General features: G+C 42.2%; 1 protein-coding gene across 4 annotated transcripts in view; it reads left to right on the forward strand.

Moving 5' to 3' along the window:
- The first annotated feature begins 64 nt into the window (after positions 1–64).
- The window catches only part of LOC117352017 (cytochrome b ascorbate-dependent protein 3), a 46679-nt gene continuing 31011 nt past the window's right edge, over positions 65–15732 (forward strand). For 2 of the 4 annotated variants that reach the window (XR_004537554.1, XM_033927991.1), the window contains exons 1-3: positions 6663–6809; positions 10353–10541; positions 13584–13792. Coding sequence is in view for 3 of the 4 variants with exons in the window: in XM_033927991.1 (XP_033783882.1) it covers positions 6752–6809; positions 10353–10541; positions 13584–13792 (456 nt within the window). In the remaining variant the exon portion in view is untranslated. Of the gene's footprint in view, positions 147–6662; positions 6810–8355; positions 8528–10352; positions 10542–13583; positions 13793–15732 lie in introns of those variants that run through there. The other 2 variants (XM_033927994.1, XM_033927992.1) reach the window with 2 other exon arrangements.

The following is a 15732-nucleotide window of genomic DNA, read 5'->3' on the forward strand; positions in this document are numbered from 1 at the left end:
TGCGATAGTGGATCCCACACTGCCGGCAACCTGCTTTTTGCGTCTTCTCCTTGCTACTTTCTACCCTCGTGAAAACAGGAAGTTGCGTTAGAGGAGGGCGGAAGGTTGCAGAAGGATGGCGCCAAAAAAGACAGGTTGCCTGCAGGGTATGTGATTCACCACGGCTGCTGGCGGCCGCTAGAAAGAAACAAAAACAGCCTGCGGGGGAAATTGAATTAGCAGGGGAGGGGGTGAGACGCCGGATCCAGGGGTGGATGAAAGAGAAAGGAAGGAAGGAAGGGGGGGGGGGGGAGAAGGAGCAGAAGAGAAAGTTACAGTTGTACTCGTAAGTTTACATACCTCTGGCAGAATTTGTAAGATTTGTACCGTTTGTGGAAAATGAGTGATCCTCCAGGGGATAGTGGATGGACCTTTTGCCTTTTATCTGCCATCAAGTTTCTAAAGAATTGTGTGTGTCCTTTAGGAATCATAATAACTGAACTCACACAGATTGTCCTGATCAAAATGTTTACACATCCTTGAATAGGAGACACATACCAATCCATTCCGGTTCATAGACAACGGCGCGAAAGACAAAAGCGCGCGCCGACAATTGAGCGCAGCATGCGCCGCCGTGCCACTCTAAATTACAGTTTTTAGGGGCTCCGACGGGGGGTTTTGTTGGGGACCTCCCCCCAGTTTACTTAATAGACATCGCGCCGGCGTTATGGGGGGTTGTAACCCTCCACATTTTACTGTAAACTGAACTTTTTCCCTAAAAACAGGGAAAAAGTGAAGTTTTCAGTAAAATGTGGGGGGTTACAACCCCCCACAACGCAACACGATGTCTATTAAGTAAAGTGGGGGGTTCCCCCCTCCATGCCCCCCCCGTCAGAGCGCTAAAAACAGTAATTTAGAGCGGCACGGCGGCGCACGCTGCGCTCAATTGTCTGGGCGCGCCTTTGTCCCGGCGCGCTTTTGACCTGACACCATCCATTCCTTAACAAATTAGAAAATGCTCTTTTATAATCTTATGTATTAAGATCATAACAATTCTTATGTAATCCGCCTTGAACTGCAAGGTAAAGGCGGACTAGAAGTCACTAATGTAATGTTATATATATATATATAGGCCAGCTGATTAAGTACTGTTCAAATTCTGATCAAGAAGTGGGAAATCATGGGTTCTGTTAATGCAGGGATGGGCAACTCCGGTCCTCGAGGGCCGTAATCCAATCGGGTTTTCAGGATTTCCCCAATGAATATGCATTGAAAGCAGTGCATGCAAATAGATCTCATGCATATTCATTGGGGAAATCCTAAAAGCCCGATTGGATTACGGCCCTCGAGGACCGGAGTTGCCCATGTCTGTGTTAATGCCAACTCACTAATATCCTTAAGATAGGCAATCATACAAGCTCATAAATATCACTGTACAGATATTTAAATAACCGGATCGATGATAGCTCACTGTGTAAGTCATTTGACTCAAATATAAATTTGGGGCCTTTGATAGTGAGCACTTGAGATTTCCGATTCGTCTCCAGTATCTGTACAATGATATTTATGAGCTTGTATGATTGCCTATCTTAAGGATATTAGTGAGTTCCACAATTTTGAAAGAGTGTGTTAATGCCAAGCCACAGTCAGAAAGATTTTGAACACAACTGCCAGGAAACTTTGTAGGGATGCAAAGAAAAACTCACAAGCAACTTCTACTGAAACACAGGCTTCTCTGAAACAAAGTGGTGTGGCTGTTTCAGCATGCACGGTAAGGAGATACTGGAATAAAAATGGGCTGCATGGTAACAGAAACATGATGGCAGATAAAGGCCAAATGGCCCATCTAGTCTGCCCATCCGCAGTAACCATGATCTCTTTCTCTCTCTCAGAGATCAGGCCCTCTTGAATTCAGACACAGTCTCTGTCTCCAATGCCACAAAACAGCCTGCTTACAATATGTTATGCATCTAAAGAAGCAGCACAAAACTCCAGGAAAAAACTGCCAGAGATACTTACAAAAGATACAAAGAGGCAGTAATAGTCAATAGGTTCTGAGAGTGGTTTTCTGAGGATTATAATAGAAGAAGAAAACAAGCAATCAAAGAAGTAATTTATAAATTAGTTAAAACAATTTTTTTGAAACGGGATATCCTCAGTGTGAAAGGTCAGCAAAGGGAGGAAAACCTGTAGCGCTTAGAACAACAGGCAAAGGTTAAGCAAACCCCTGCCAGCACACCATCATCGGATATCTCACGTGTGCACAACACAAATAGTGATAAATAGTGTAATAATTAATTACAAGTATAATATTCACACCTGTGAAATCAAATCAGAAGACCACTCTGAGAACCCCCCAGCCAACTCCCAAAATGAACTCGAACTTAGCTTGGATAAAGTGGAAGCAGAGTCCTTGAGTTAGCAAAAAGGTCCAGGGAATCGCTGCATTACAAGATCCCCATGAGGCCGGGTTCAACCAAGCCCGGTTTCGGAAACTTAGCATCCCTTCATCAGGAACCCGTAGAGCTGTAACGCTGGAAAAGTCAATAGCCACATAGAAAGCATCATCCAAGCCGGCTGGGAGGAAGGCAGAACTGGCAGAGTGAAGCACCCACGGCGCTTAAAAACCAAGCAGGAACTACGTCATGAGGAAAGAGAACCAATCAGGGTAGCAGCTCCTGATTGGTGAGGCCAGACTTTAGTGCAGGAAGAGGCGGTCGGAGCATACTGCAAGTGATTTCCTTCACTCGCCAGCGCTCCAGCTGCCCTCTCCTGTCTCCCCTGCTAAAAACCGTATTCTCAGTTTTTCAACATTTGCAGGGGTTTCTAGAACAGAACCCCCGCAAATATCGGGGGAGTACTGTATAAGCCAATTTCGACCGACTGCTAACCTGAAAAGTTGTCTTTAATCCTCTTTCCATTCTGTGTCTCCCTCTTACTTTCCTTTTCTATTTTTTTAATACAATGTAACTTTTACCTTTTTACCCCTATGTATCACGTTACACTTCTTTGTTATTTGTATCTGTCTTTGTCTTTGAATACCTTCTTTACTTTATATTTATTTTAACTTTGTTTGTAAACTGCTTAGACTTAATGATAGGTGGTATATCAAATTAAAATAAACTTGAATGAGAGATTTCTCACTGTTAGGCTAATTTCATTAAAAAAAAATATATATATACAGTACAGTCAAACCTCGGTTTACGAGTGCACTGGTTTGCGAGTGTTTTGCAAGACGAGCAAAACATTTGCAAAATCGACGCCTCAGAAATCGAGTTTGGCTCAATTTACGAGCACCAGCCCCCGTGATCCAGCATCCCCCCACTCACGTCGTCCCCCCCTCCCCGCAATCCTACATCTCTGAGCACCGAAATAACATCCCTTACTCCGATTTGGCACCAGCACCAATTTGTTCCCTCCAGTCCTAGTGCCTTTTGGAACTATAAATAACTTTCCCTTTTTTTTGTGTATCCATCCCATTTGTGATTTTTTTTATAGACTCTTGAAACTAGAGAGGCCTAACCTGTTTACCCTTTCTTCATCCTATCCCCTCTTATGTTTTTTATAGTTCTCCTGTATCTTTTGAGATAGGGTGACCAGAGCTGCATACAATATTGAAACATAGAAACATGATGGCAGATAAAGACCAAATGGCCCATTAAGTCTGCCCTTCCATACCATCCACTATTTCTTCTTTTCCCTAAGAGATCTCACATGCCTATCCCAAGCTATTTTAAATTCAGAAACCATCTTCATCTCCACCACTTCCATTGGGAGACTATTCAATGCATCTACCACCCTTTCTGTAAAGAAGTATTTTCTTACATTACTCCTGAGCCACCTATCACAAGTTTCAAGTTTATTAAAATTCTGTTATCCCGCCTTTTCAAATAGCAAAGCGGCTTACATTCAAAAGACACTTAAGTGGGGTGAAAACAAGTAAGATATAATAACAAATTAACATCAAAATTTAAAGAACAAAATTTTAGGACATAGAAACATGACGGCAGATAAAGGCCAAATAGCCCATCTAGTCTTCCCATCCACAGTAACCATTATCTCTTTCTCTCTACGAGAGATCCCACATGAACTTAAATATGTTCTCTTTAGGTCTAGAACAGGGGTAGGCAATTCCGGTCCTCGAGAGCCGGAGCCAAGTCAGGTAAAGTTCCTTTAGAAAATATAAAGTAGCCAGTAAAGTACAGGAGCCACTTGAAAGCGTGACTCACTCCGTCGCCATCTTGAATTCTCCTTCAGATTCTTTTCTTGAGTGCTGACCCCCCAAGGTAGTCCCTAGCATCTGAGAACTGATTTGGATTATTCTTCCCAACTTTGCATTTGTCCACATTGAATTTCATCTGCCATTTGGACGCCCAGTCTTTCAATTTCCTAAGGTCTTCCTGCAGTTTTTCACAGTTCACATGCATTATTAATTCCATATACTTCCAAAAGAACGTTACGATCTACTGAACAGCACTTGCTGACGATTCCCTCTCTTAGAATTATCAATACTAGACGGCAATTGATTTTTTTCTGTTATAGCCCCCCAAACTTGGAACTCACTTCCTATTCACTTGAGGGAAGAACAAAACTTAGAAAAATTCAAAAGTAAACTAAATCTAATCTAATCTAAACCTTAGGTTTGTATACCGCATCATCTCTACATTCGTAAAGCTCGACACGGTTAACAAGAAAATTAGCCATTTAGTTTTCCAACCAATTTTACTTTTTCTCTCTAATTTTATTGAAGTAATTTTTAACTTCCCTTTCCTTCTGTATCTCCCTTATATGTCTCTTTAACTTTTAAATAATTTGTAGTTCTTATCCCTCTCTTCCCTTATGTTCTTAGTTTTGTTACGTTTGTCAATAGTCTTGTCAGACCTGATTTTTATTATTTATTGTATTGTTCCCCACATTTTGTAATTTTATTATTATGTACCTTGCTTAGAATTATGATTAAGCGATTAATCAAATCTCCATTAAACTTGAAACTTGATTTTAACAACTCTGAACAATTTAGTGTCATCTGCAAATTTAATCACCTCGCTCAAAGTTCCAATATCTAGAGCAGGACTGGCTTACCCTGTCCCTTAGTCATGCAAGCTTGTTGGCAGCGCTCTGTGCAGAGATGCTGTATCCTTCCTGCATAACTCCTATCTAGTCCGTGATAGCTAGTACAGTGGTACCTCGGAATCCGAATGCCCCAGAACTTGAACGACTTGGAAACTGAATTTTTTTTTTGCAGTAAATTTTGTCTTGGAATCTGAACACCCTGCACATTGTATATGTGTGTTTGTGCCCCAGAATCTAAATGCTGCTTTGGAATATTTGTTAATATTTTACCTTAAAATCCAGTGTATTTCCTGTTAAAATTTGAGTTTGTGGGACTCGGGAACGGATTAATCCAGTTTCTATTATTTTCAATGGGAAATATTGTCTTGGAACTCGAACGCTTTGGAGCTCGAACTGAATTCTGAAACGGATTAAGTTCAGATTCCAAGGTATCACTGTATTTCCAAGTTTCAAGTTTCTAAGTTTATTGTAAACTTGATTGAACGCTTTTCAAAATATTAAGCGTTTTACAACAATAAAATAGGGGTAAGAACAAAATTTTAAAACAACAAAAATAAACAGACAAAATTTTACTCAGACAAACAAAACACAAAGTAAACGTACTAAGAATGAGGAGGAAAGGGAGGAGAACTACAAACAATACAGGAGCGAGAACATATATGGTAGTAAACAAAAGGACTAAGGGGATCAATGAGAAGAGAATAGTAGCATCATTAGCCAAAGGCATCAGTGAATAAGAAGCTTTTTAAAGCTCCTTTAAATTTGTCTAAATTGTGCTCTGCCCACAGATGAGTAGGTAATGCATTCCAAAGTGTAGGTGCAGTAACTGAGAATATTGTTGATCTATGGGTATTTATTAGTTTTAGAGAAGGAACCCAGAGCAGATGTTGTCCAGAGGATCTTAAGGATCTATGCTGTTTTCAGTACAGTGTCAAGTACTAGGTTTCTGCAGCCTCAAGAGGAGGTGGGAGTGACAGCTGGTCGCAGCGGTGGCAAGACAAAAGCACGGTTTGGACATTTCAGCGCAACGGACATTTCAGCGCAACGACAATTTTGCGCTCAGTTATCTGGGGCATGCACATTTGACTATGAACCCTTCGCGCTCACTTGTCCGCTCGCTTTCGTCTTGCGCACATTAGACTATGAACCGGTGGCAACAATAGTAGCAGGGTGTGTTGCTAGACTTGAGCATCTGGTTGAGTCTCTGTCATGTGAGATGTTCTGGGAGAATGACATGGGTACAATTTTTGTCTCGGTCCCCGTGGAATAGCTCTATCCCTGCTTTGTTCCTTTCCTGCAAGCTTTGTCCTCATCTGCAGATTCCACGAACCCTTTAAAATCCATTGTGGTTAAGGCAGAGCTTGAAGGGATGGGACGGGGATAGAGAGATCTCGTGGGGATGGGGATAAATTTGGGCCCATGCCATTCTCTACGCAGGGTATTCAGGTAGAGATGAACTGCAGTTTTAGGCAGGAAAACATTAAAATCCCTGTTCTTTTCAGGTACAAAGGGAATTTGTTCCTTGATATGAAAGACCCAGAGATCTTAAGAGGCTTCTCCTTGTTCAGCATGTTATTCCTTCAGGTTCAATGTCTCCTCCTTTTTTCCAGGTTGCTCAGAAAGCACTTAGGCAAAGCTCAGAAGGGTGGTTTGGGGAGGATCCAGGGACTCCTCCCATTTTCTATTTTATAGCCAGAACATGGAGCTGAAAGGCAGAAACCAGAGGAAGCAACAGAGCCCCGACAGGTGGACTAGCAGTAAGTGTTGGACATGGATGGATGAGTGGGTGGGGTGGGAGGCAGAAGGTTACTTGATCAAAGAAAGCAGTATAGTAAGACCGAGCTGCAGTTCAAGAATGTGACAAAAAAGCACGTGTAGATTGAAGTAGATGGTCTGTCTTGAAAAAGTCCAGTCCGTGATTCTTGGCTAGTTCCTGTAGCTTGTTTTAACAGCAGCTCTGCCAAGATCATTGTGGCAGAACAGAGTCTGGATAAGATTTTATTTCTATTAAATATCCAAAGAGCAAAAAAATATCGATAGGTAAAACCTGTTTACGGATTTGCAGGTTGTTTGACTACTACTGCTACTACTAAATTATTTCTATAGCGTTATCGGACATACGGAGCGCTGTACAGAGTCACGAAAGACAGTCCCTTCTAGAAGGAGCTTACAACTTAATTAGACAAGACAAGCAAACAGGATGCCACAGATACAGTTAGTGGGAATGGTTAATCTGCTGGCTAGGATGGTGGGCAGTGGGGAGTACGATTATGGATTGAAGGCTATAACAAAAAGGTGGGTTTTGAGTTTGCTTTTTCGTAAGGGAAGGGGTGTGGCGGACAAATTCAGGTAGTTTATTCTAGGCATACGGGCCAGCTAGATAAAAGGCATGAAGTCTGGAATTGGCAGTGGAGAAGGGTACACTAAGAGCAGCTGATCTGAGGAACAGAGTTCTCTGGGAGGTGTATAAGGAGAGATATTGAGGGGCAGCAGAATGAACACACTTGTAAGTTAGTAATAGGCGTTTTAACTGTATGCAAAGGCGGATAGGGAGCCAGTGAAGTGATTTAAGGAGATGGGTAACACAAGTGTAGCGAAGTTGGTAGAAGATGAGTCTTGCACAGATTGTAGAGGGGAGAGGTGGCACAGCGAAAGACCAGTTAGAAGTAGATTGCAGTAATCTAAGCGTGAGGTTACAAGAGTGTGGACAAGGGTCCGGGTAGTGTGCTCAGAGAGGAAGGGGTGAATTTTGGCGATGTTGTAGAGATAGAAGCGACAGGCCTTAGCAGTTTGTTGGATGTGCATAGAAAATGAGGTCAGAATCAAAGACTACTCCAAGGTTTCGAGCAGAGGAGAATGGAATGATTGTATTATTTACAGAGACTGGAGGGTTTAGGAGGAAAGAGAAGCAGCTCAGTCTTGGACATGTTTAGCTGAGGGTTAAGGTTTTTTTTTTTTTAAAGTGCTGTTTAGAAGTGCTGGGGAACGCCTTATGTCAACACCAGTTTACCATCATGTCATTTTTAACTTGTGCATGGTTTTCTCCTGCTAAGAAATCTCTGCATGCAAAATTTGTAGCATTAGAAAAAGGAGATGCATCTATTCACTCTTACCAATTATTGCAAGATGTCCATATCTATATTACAGGGCATTTTTCTTAAGTTGTGGAACTTGAGGGAGGTCACATGACACAGTGGGTCAAGAAGGCAGCTGAATTTTGCTGCTCCCACGGCCTTCCCGACTTCTAGGCTTGAATCTGCAAATTCTGCAACAATTAACCGATTTTCTTACTTTGCCTTCAAGTGGAAAGTGTACAGGAATTTGCAAACTGAATATTGCACCTCTGATGTCCAAACGGCTCAGAAAAGAAAAAGAACGAAAAGGCCTGTGACCAGGAAGACAAGATGGCAGCACCATAGAATCCAGAAGCTTCTTCCATAATTTTACCTGGGTGGCCGAGGTCACGGCAGCTTAGGTGTGCTATTAGATAAGCGCTTCGCCCCACTTGATGAGAAATTATCTAATTATTACCTCCTATCTCAAGTATATTACCTGCCAGGAAAATTACAAACTCAGCAACAAGTTATTGCTTCTGATATGAATGTTACAGCATTACTTGAACTTTCAGATACAGAATTAGGTACTCCTGCTACATTACTATTGACGGTGGCTATGGCCCCTGATAAAATTTGGCTTATGAAAAATTTCTTTAAACATAAGCAGAAAGAATTTCTAGGATTAAAAGTACAAATGTATCCAGATTTAGCTAGGGATACCCAAAGATGACAGGAGTTTCTTTTATTAAAACCTGGGGTTCTTGCATTGGGGGGGGGGGACTTTTTTCCTACGTTACCCATGTAAATGTGTGGGTCATTACTCTTCACAAAAATGTCTTTTTTGAACCTTTCCAGTTAACGACTTTCCTTTCACTGTCACGATTGGAACATAAGATTTGCCACTGCTGGGTCAGACCAGTGGTCCATCATGCCCAGCAGTCCGCTCATGTGGCAGCCCTCTGGTCTAAGACCAGCACCCTAACCGAGACTAGCCCTAACAGCGCACGTTCTTGTTCAGCAGGAACTTGTCTAACTTTGTCTTGAATCCCTGGAGGGTGTTTTCCCCTATGACAGACTCCGGAAGAGCGTTCCAGTTTTCTACCACTCTCTGGGTGAAGAACTTCCTTATGTTCGTACGGAATCTATCCCCTTTCAACAACTCAAAAAGAATTAAGAAGATTAAAAATAATGCAAAACACGGCAATAAAATTTCTAAAAATCAAAAACCACATAATCCCATTACTGATAAAATTTCACTGGTTATCCGTCTCTTACAGCATTACCTATAAGATATGATGTTTGTCTATTGTTTGTTCATATCCATGCAACTAAAGGGCGATCAGTATATTATGTGTGTAACCAATATGTTAACCGCATAGTTTTATGTGGTATATAATTTTTTTAAATAAATAATAAGATCTTATTAGCCTTTTAAGGCTGATCTCCAAACAGCCAGAATTATAGATTACTAATCTTATATACACCCTCAAGAACATTAAGATCGCAAAATCAGAACCTTTTATTAATACCCATACCATAACAAATAATTTGAGACTACATGCTCTTCCATATTTTCAATGACAGCCCCACAATTATGGAACTCCATCACCTCTTATTTCTGCATAAAATCTAAGCTGAAGACCTTCTTCAAGGATGCATTCGATTTATGAGCTGCTTTCCTTCTCCATATCTTCTACACAAACATAATTCTCCCCTTCCCTAGTGTATTAACCATGAATGTTTTTCTTTCCTATTAAAAATTTTAGTTCTTCCCTCTAATCCCTTGTAATCAATATAATTAACATACTGTGTTTGGCTGTTCGAACTGTAAGTGTTAATATTTGTTTTCCATATTTTATAATTTTATTATTGTACAGTGCCTAGAAGTTGCTATAGGTGGTATAACAAATTTTAATCAAATGTGAAACTTTGATTGTGAGAAGGAATTTTGAAGACAGACTGTGTCTGAATTTAAAAGGGCCTGGGATAGGCACATGGGATCTCTCAGAGAGAGAGAGAGAGATGATGGTTACTGCGGATGGGCAGACTGGATGGGCCATTTGGCCTTTATCTGCCATCATGTTTCTGTGTCTCTCCTGTGTTTACTTCCTTGGTATCAGCTAATTGCCCAGGTCTCTCTTCTCTCTCGTATAAGTACTGCCTATTTAAAGTGCAAGTCTCATTGAATGCTCTTCATGCTATATCGTATGGTTCTGGACCTTTCTTTCTCTCTCGTCCTCTTAGGTATGATGAAATCATCTTCCCTCTTCTGCCTGCTTTACCTCCTGGTGTTGCTCCTTGGATTCCTTTGCATAGCATTGACTGGGTACTGGGTCCAACGGTGGCGTGGAGGCTTTGCTTTACAGGGCTCGGCATTGTTTAACTGGCACCCAGTGTGCATGATCACAGGACTCATAGTGCTGTATGGAAGTGGTAAGTGGCAGCACAACTGGATTGGTTTATTTAGGTGATGGTTTTCAATTCAGACATGGCCAAAGCAGGAGGCCCCAGGTTAAATTTCTTCAGAGTTTTATAAAATACTAGCCAGTGGTGTACCTGGTGGGGTGGGAGCCCAGTGCAGAGCACCTCCTCATCCAGGTAATGGGAAGATGCGTAGATTGGTTGCAGAGATGCAGATTGCTTGCGCGTGGCTGTCGGATCTGCTGGTCCCCACTCCCAGAACAAGCAGTTGATATCGGAGGGGGTGTGGACTGGCGGACTGCAGACCTGCAACTATTCTAGCACCTCTGAGCTCCCTGCACCTAGGGTAGACCACCCCCCACTCAGCCCTTGGTACACCACTGATGCTGAGTTCTGAGTTATATGTCACAACTGAGAAATTATGTCTCCACATAGCTCCTGGATGAGTATCTTGAGTATTGTGTGCAATCTGGTCATCCAAACTTAAAAAGGACATAGTGTGACTAGAAAAGGTTCAGAGAAGGGTGACAAAAGTGACAAGGGGGGGGGGGGGGAAACGTTTTTATGAAGAGAAGCTAAACAGGTTAGGGCTTTTCAACTTGAAAAGGCATCTGCTGAAACTGTTGTGTAACTAGACATGGGCAACTCCGGTCCTCGAGGGCTGGAATCCAATCGGGTTTTCAGGATTTCCCCAATGAATACGCATTGAAAGCAGTGCATGCAAATAGATCTCATGCATAGTCATTGGAGAAATCCTAAAAACCCGATTGGATTCTGGCCCTCGAGGACCAGAGTTGCCCATGTCTGGTCTAACCTGCCAAATAAACCAAGCGGACACTTCATGAAACTAATGACCAGTAGGACGAAAACAAATCATAGAAAGTATTCAAGCAGTGCATAATTAAGCAATGGAATCTTTTGCAGAATGGTATGTATGCTGGGCTTGATGGACCTTTGGTGTGTCCCGGTATAGCCTGGCAATTCTGTTGTTCTTAGGTAAAGGCCATAAAAATGATTAGCCAGCAAGACTTTGAAAGGATTGTTCATCCCTGGAAGTAAACTATGGGAAATAGATCTACTTTGTGGAATCTGACCCGAACTGGCCACTGGACTCGATAGACTATGATCTGACTCAGCATGGCTATTATGTTCATTTTTTAAATTATTTATTTCATTTCAGTGGGCTCAGGGCTGTAGGAAGGGTTTGTTTAAGCACTGCTCAGCGGGTCCTAATCTAATCTAATCTAATCTAAACCTTAAGTTTATATACCGTATCATCTCCATGAGAATGGAGCTCGACACGGTTTACAAGAACTTAAAATAGTGGGTAGAGAAGAAGAAAAAGGATTACATGAACTTATGTGTAGAAGGGGGGAAGGATAGAGCTACAATTTGCTGAAAAGCCAGGTTTTTAGTTGTTTGCAAAATAACTGAAGGGAGCTCAGGTTCCGCAGCGGGGTGGTGAGGTCGTTCCAAAGACCTGTGATTTTGAAGAGAAGGGATTTTCCCAGTTTGCCTGAATAGTGGATGCCGCGTGGAGAGGGGAAGGCTAGTTTAAGCCTTTGGGCAGTTCTGGAGGAGTCGGGACTGGAGGAGTTGAAAGACAGTGGGATAAGAGGAGGCAGGATTCCGTGAATGATCTTGAAAGCCAGGCAGGAACATTTGAAATGGATTCTGGAGATTATTGGGAGCCAATGAAGTTTGGCAAGGAGTGGGGAGGCATGGTCAGACTTGCGTTTTGAGAAGATCAGTTTGGCTGCAGTATTCTGGATTAGTATCTTTTTTTATCTGTTTCAGCAGTTGAAAAGCCCTAACCTGTTTAGCTTCTCTTCATAAAAACGTTCCACCCCCCCCCCCTTGTCACTTTTGTCACCCTTCTCTGAACCTTTTCTAGTCACACTATGTCCTTTTTAAGTTTGGATGACCAGATTGCACACAATAAGTATCTTTTGTGAATAAAATCTGCCAGCTCTTTGCATCAGTACATATTGAACAATTGGGGAATAGTGGAAACAAACACCTGGCTCACCTTTTTTTTTTTTTTTTTAGATAAAACGCAGTCTGCTTCTGAGTGGTAGAGCCCAGGTACAATGTCATCTCTGTAGAAGGTGATAATTTGAACCTTCTGATATAACTGGAAAACCCTGATAAAAAAAATAACCCATGACGGGGGGAACTTGGGATTCCCAGTTATAACTTTTTTACCCAGAGGGTGGTAGACGCATGGAACGCTCTTCCAGAGGTTGTGATAGGCCAGACCACAGTACAGGGGTTCAAGGAAGGTTTGGATAGGTTCCTAAAGGATAAAGGGATTGAGGGGTACAGATAGAAGCAGAGGTAGGATATAAAAATGGTCAAATCACTTCACAGGTCAAAGGACCTGGTGAGCCACCGCGGGAGCGGACCGCTGGGCGGGATGGACCTCTGGTCTGACCCAGTGGAGGCAACTTCTTATGTTCTTATAACTGAAATGACCTCAAAGGTTACTCTCTCCCTGTTGGATTTGATATCTGGCAGCGGCCATCTGCCATAGGAATGGGCTTCCCGTTAGTGTCCCTTTGTAGCAGCTTGTGCCTTTGCTGCTTCATCAGGCCACTGCAGGGAGATTTAAAATGTGAAAAAAGGCACTTCTGTGTTTCAAATCTTTCAGAGTAGTTGGAGCTGGGACAAAGATGCAGGAGCGAAGAAAGAGGGGGCTAGAGCTGGGACAAGAGAAGGCTAAGGCTGGGATTTGAGAAGGAGGGAGCAGATGCCATTACTGGGGCTCTGGGGGAGGTCAGATACTGGAGCTGGAAAATGTACAGTAACATTGAAGTGTTTGGTTTTTAAAGACTGTTTCCTTTTAATATACCACGTATTATACAGCTGTTTATATTATTGCACATAGTTGTGCTGTTTTGTTAGTTGCAATAAAAATACATGATAAAAAATACTAAAATTTCAAATGATAAAAACTAGAATCAGAAGCTCTAGTACAGGTACTAAGAGGAGCAAGTCTGTCTTTCATTAGCAGATGATAACAAGATGTGCCTCTCTCTCTCTTTCTCTTTCTAGCTGCTCTGGTATACAGACTGCCTTTCTCCTGGACAGGATCCAAGTTCCCATGGAAATTACTCCATGCCTCTCTGACTCTGGCTGCATTCATAGTGTCTGTCCTGGGCCTTGTTGCTGTCTTTAAGTTTCACAATGACCACAAGTTCCCAAATCTCTATTCCCTACACAGTTGGCTGGGGCTGGCAGCTGTCGGTCTCTTCTCATGCCAGGTTGGTATGGTATGGAGCATGTTGCTTTACCACTGTTTCCTATGTGCGTATGATACGTTAGGTAATGAACAGTAATGAACCTCGCTTCTAAGCTGAGACGCAAAAGTTACCACTAAAGTTTGCTCTAGTATTTGTGATTACCAAAAAGCACTTCCTTCTGGCATTCGTAAGATGTAAGGCATATAGACGACACAGTGGGAAATATTTATGTATATTTGAGCCACAGGATTTTTTTTTTGTGTGTGTTTTTTTAGGGGGGGAGGGGGTTGCAAATTGGGAGCACTCAGGCTACCCCAATACCCACTAAAAGGGCCTTGGAGTAGCCCGAGGTCCTGCACACCTAAAGCACAAACAGATACCCAAAGAGCTCACTCGTACACCATCTGTGCAGACACAATTCTCTTCTCTTTTTCACTTTTTTTGTTCTGGTTAACTAATGCTCTCAAACACACTGATAGTAAAATGGTTATATAAAATAGAAATGAACATTAATCATATAGTACAAAGGTATCTCATGACAATCCTTACACATAGTAATATTTTTTTCAACATCTATATGTCCTCCCTAAAACTCCTCCACCTATCCCCCCTTGAAACAATTTACACTTATGCAGACGACATCCTCGTCCTCCTCGAGACCGATTCGAACCTCACCGACCTGTCTAAGAACATATCCTATCCTCTTGTATAATGAACCTACAATCCTGGGCCCACACTGTGCAAATGAAATTGAATGAGTCCAAAACAAGACTTCTTTGGCTCGGTCCAAAACTAGATCACCTACCCACCTCCATCCCACTACCCTCTGGCTCCTCTCTACAGCTTGAGTTCTCGAGCAAGGTCTTGGGCATCATCATTGATTCCACATTGTCCTTCAATGACCACTTCCAATCCTTGGTAAAAAAATGCTTTTTCAGCCTTCACATGCTGAGGAAAGTTAGATCCTGCTTCCATCAAAAACATTTTACCCTCCTTGTCCAATCCATCATCCTCTCCAGATTGGACTATTGCAACTCTATCTATTTAAGCCTAACTAAGAAAAACCTCCACAGACTCCAACGGATTCAGAATGCCGCGGCCAAGCTCATCTTCGCTAAAAGTAAATTTGACCATGTCTCCCCGCTCCTGGCCAAGCTCCACTGGCTTCCGATAATTGCCAGGGTCCACTATAAATGCGCCTGTTTAGCTTTCAAAATCCTATATGGTATCCTCCCTCCCTTTATCCCTCTTTCTTGGAATTCCTCAAACCCTAATACCACCAGATTCTCCCACAAATTAAAACTGTCCTTCCCCTCGCTAAAAGGCATTTCCCACACAGGAAAGCTAGGGACCTCCCTCCACTTCAAAATCACTGAGCTCTGGAACAACCTTACCTCCCCTCTTTGGAACTTGAGCTCTCTCCAAGTTTTCCGCAAACATCTGAAAACCTGGCTTTTCTCAAAAAATGTAAGTCTCCCTCCAACTTAGGAATCAAGAAAACTCTTATATCTTGGCATCCCAAGTCCTCTAAATTTCCTTCACACTTCTACCTCTAACCCTCTGTTGTAGTTCCTTCCTATTTCTCCTACTGTAAACCGCGTCGAGCTCTACGAACGTGGAGATGATGCGGTATACAAACCTAAGGATTAGATTAGATTTCAAGCAAAGCAAGACAAATGAATTGAGACAGACAGATTTGGGATCTGTACTCCAGTCCCAGAAACTGAGGCAAGAAAGCACTTAAAACTGATCAAAAAATAAATTAAGGAACTGGTTTGTTAAAAGTATATCAAAGAAATTCAAAACCAGACCAAGTCCGCATGTAGCCAAGTTAGAGTTGTCCAACTTTTTCCAAATGTAACATATCTTGGCAGTCTTATCACCAAGCGCCATCGGAAGCAGCACTCAAACTCAAGCTTTACAGAGTGTTTGCCGCTATGCTGCCTCATCGGCTCAACCTT

Source organism: Geotrypetes seraphini, chromosome 19 (assembly GCF_902459505.1).
Source record: "Geotrypetes seraphini chromosome 19, aGeoSer1.1, whole genome shotgun sequence".
Taxonomy (NCBI): Eukaryota; Metazoa; Chordata; class Amphibia; order Gymnophiona; family Dermophiidae; genus Geotrypetes; species Geotrypetes seraphini.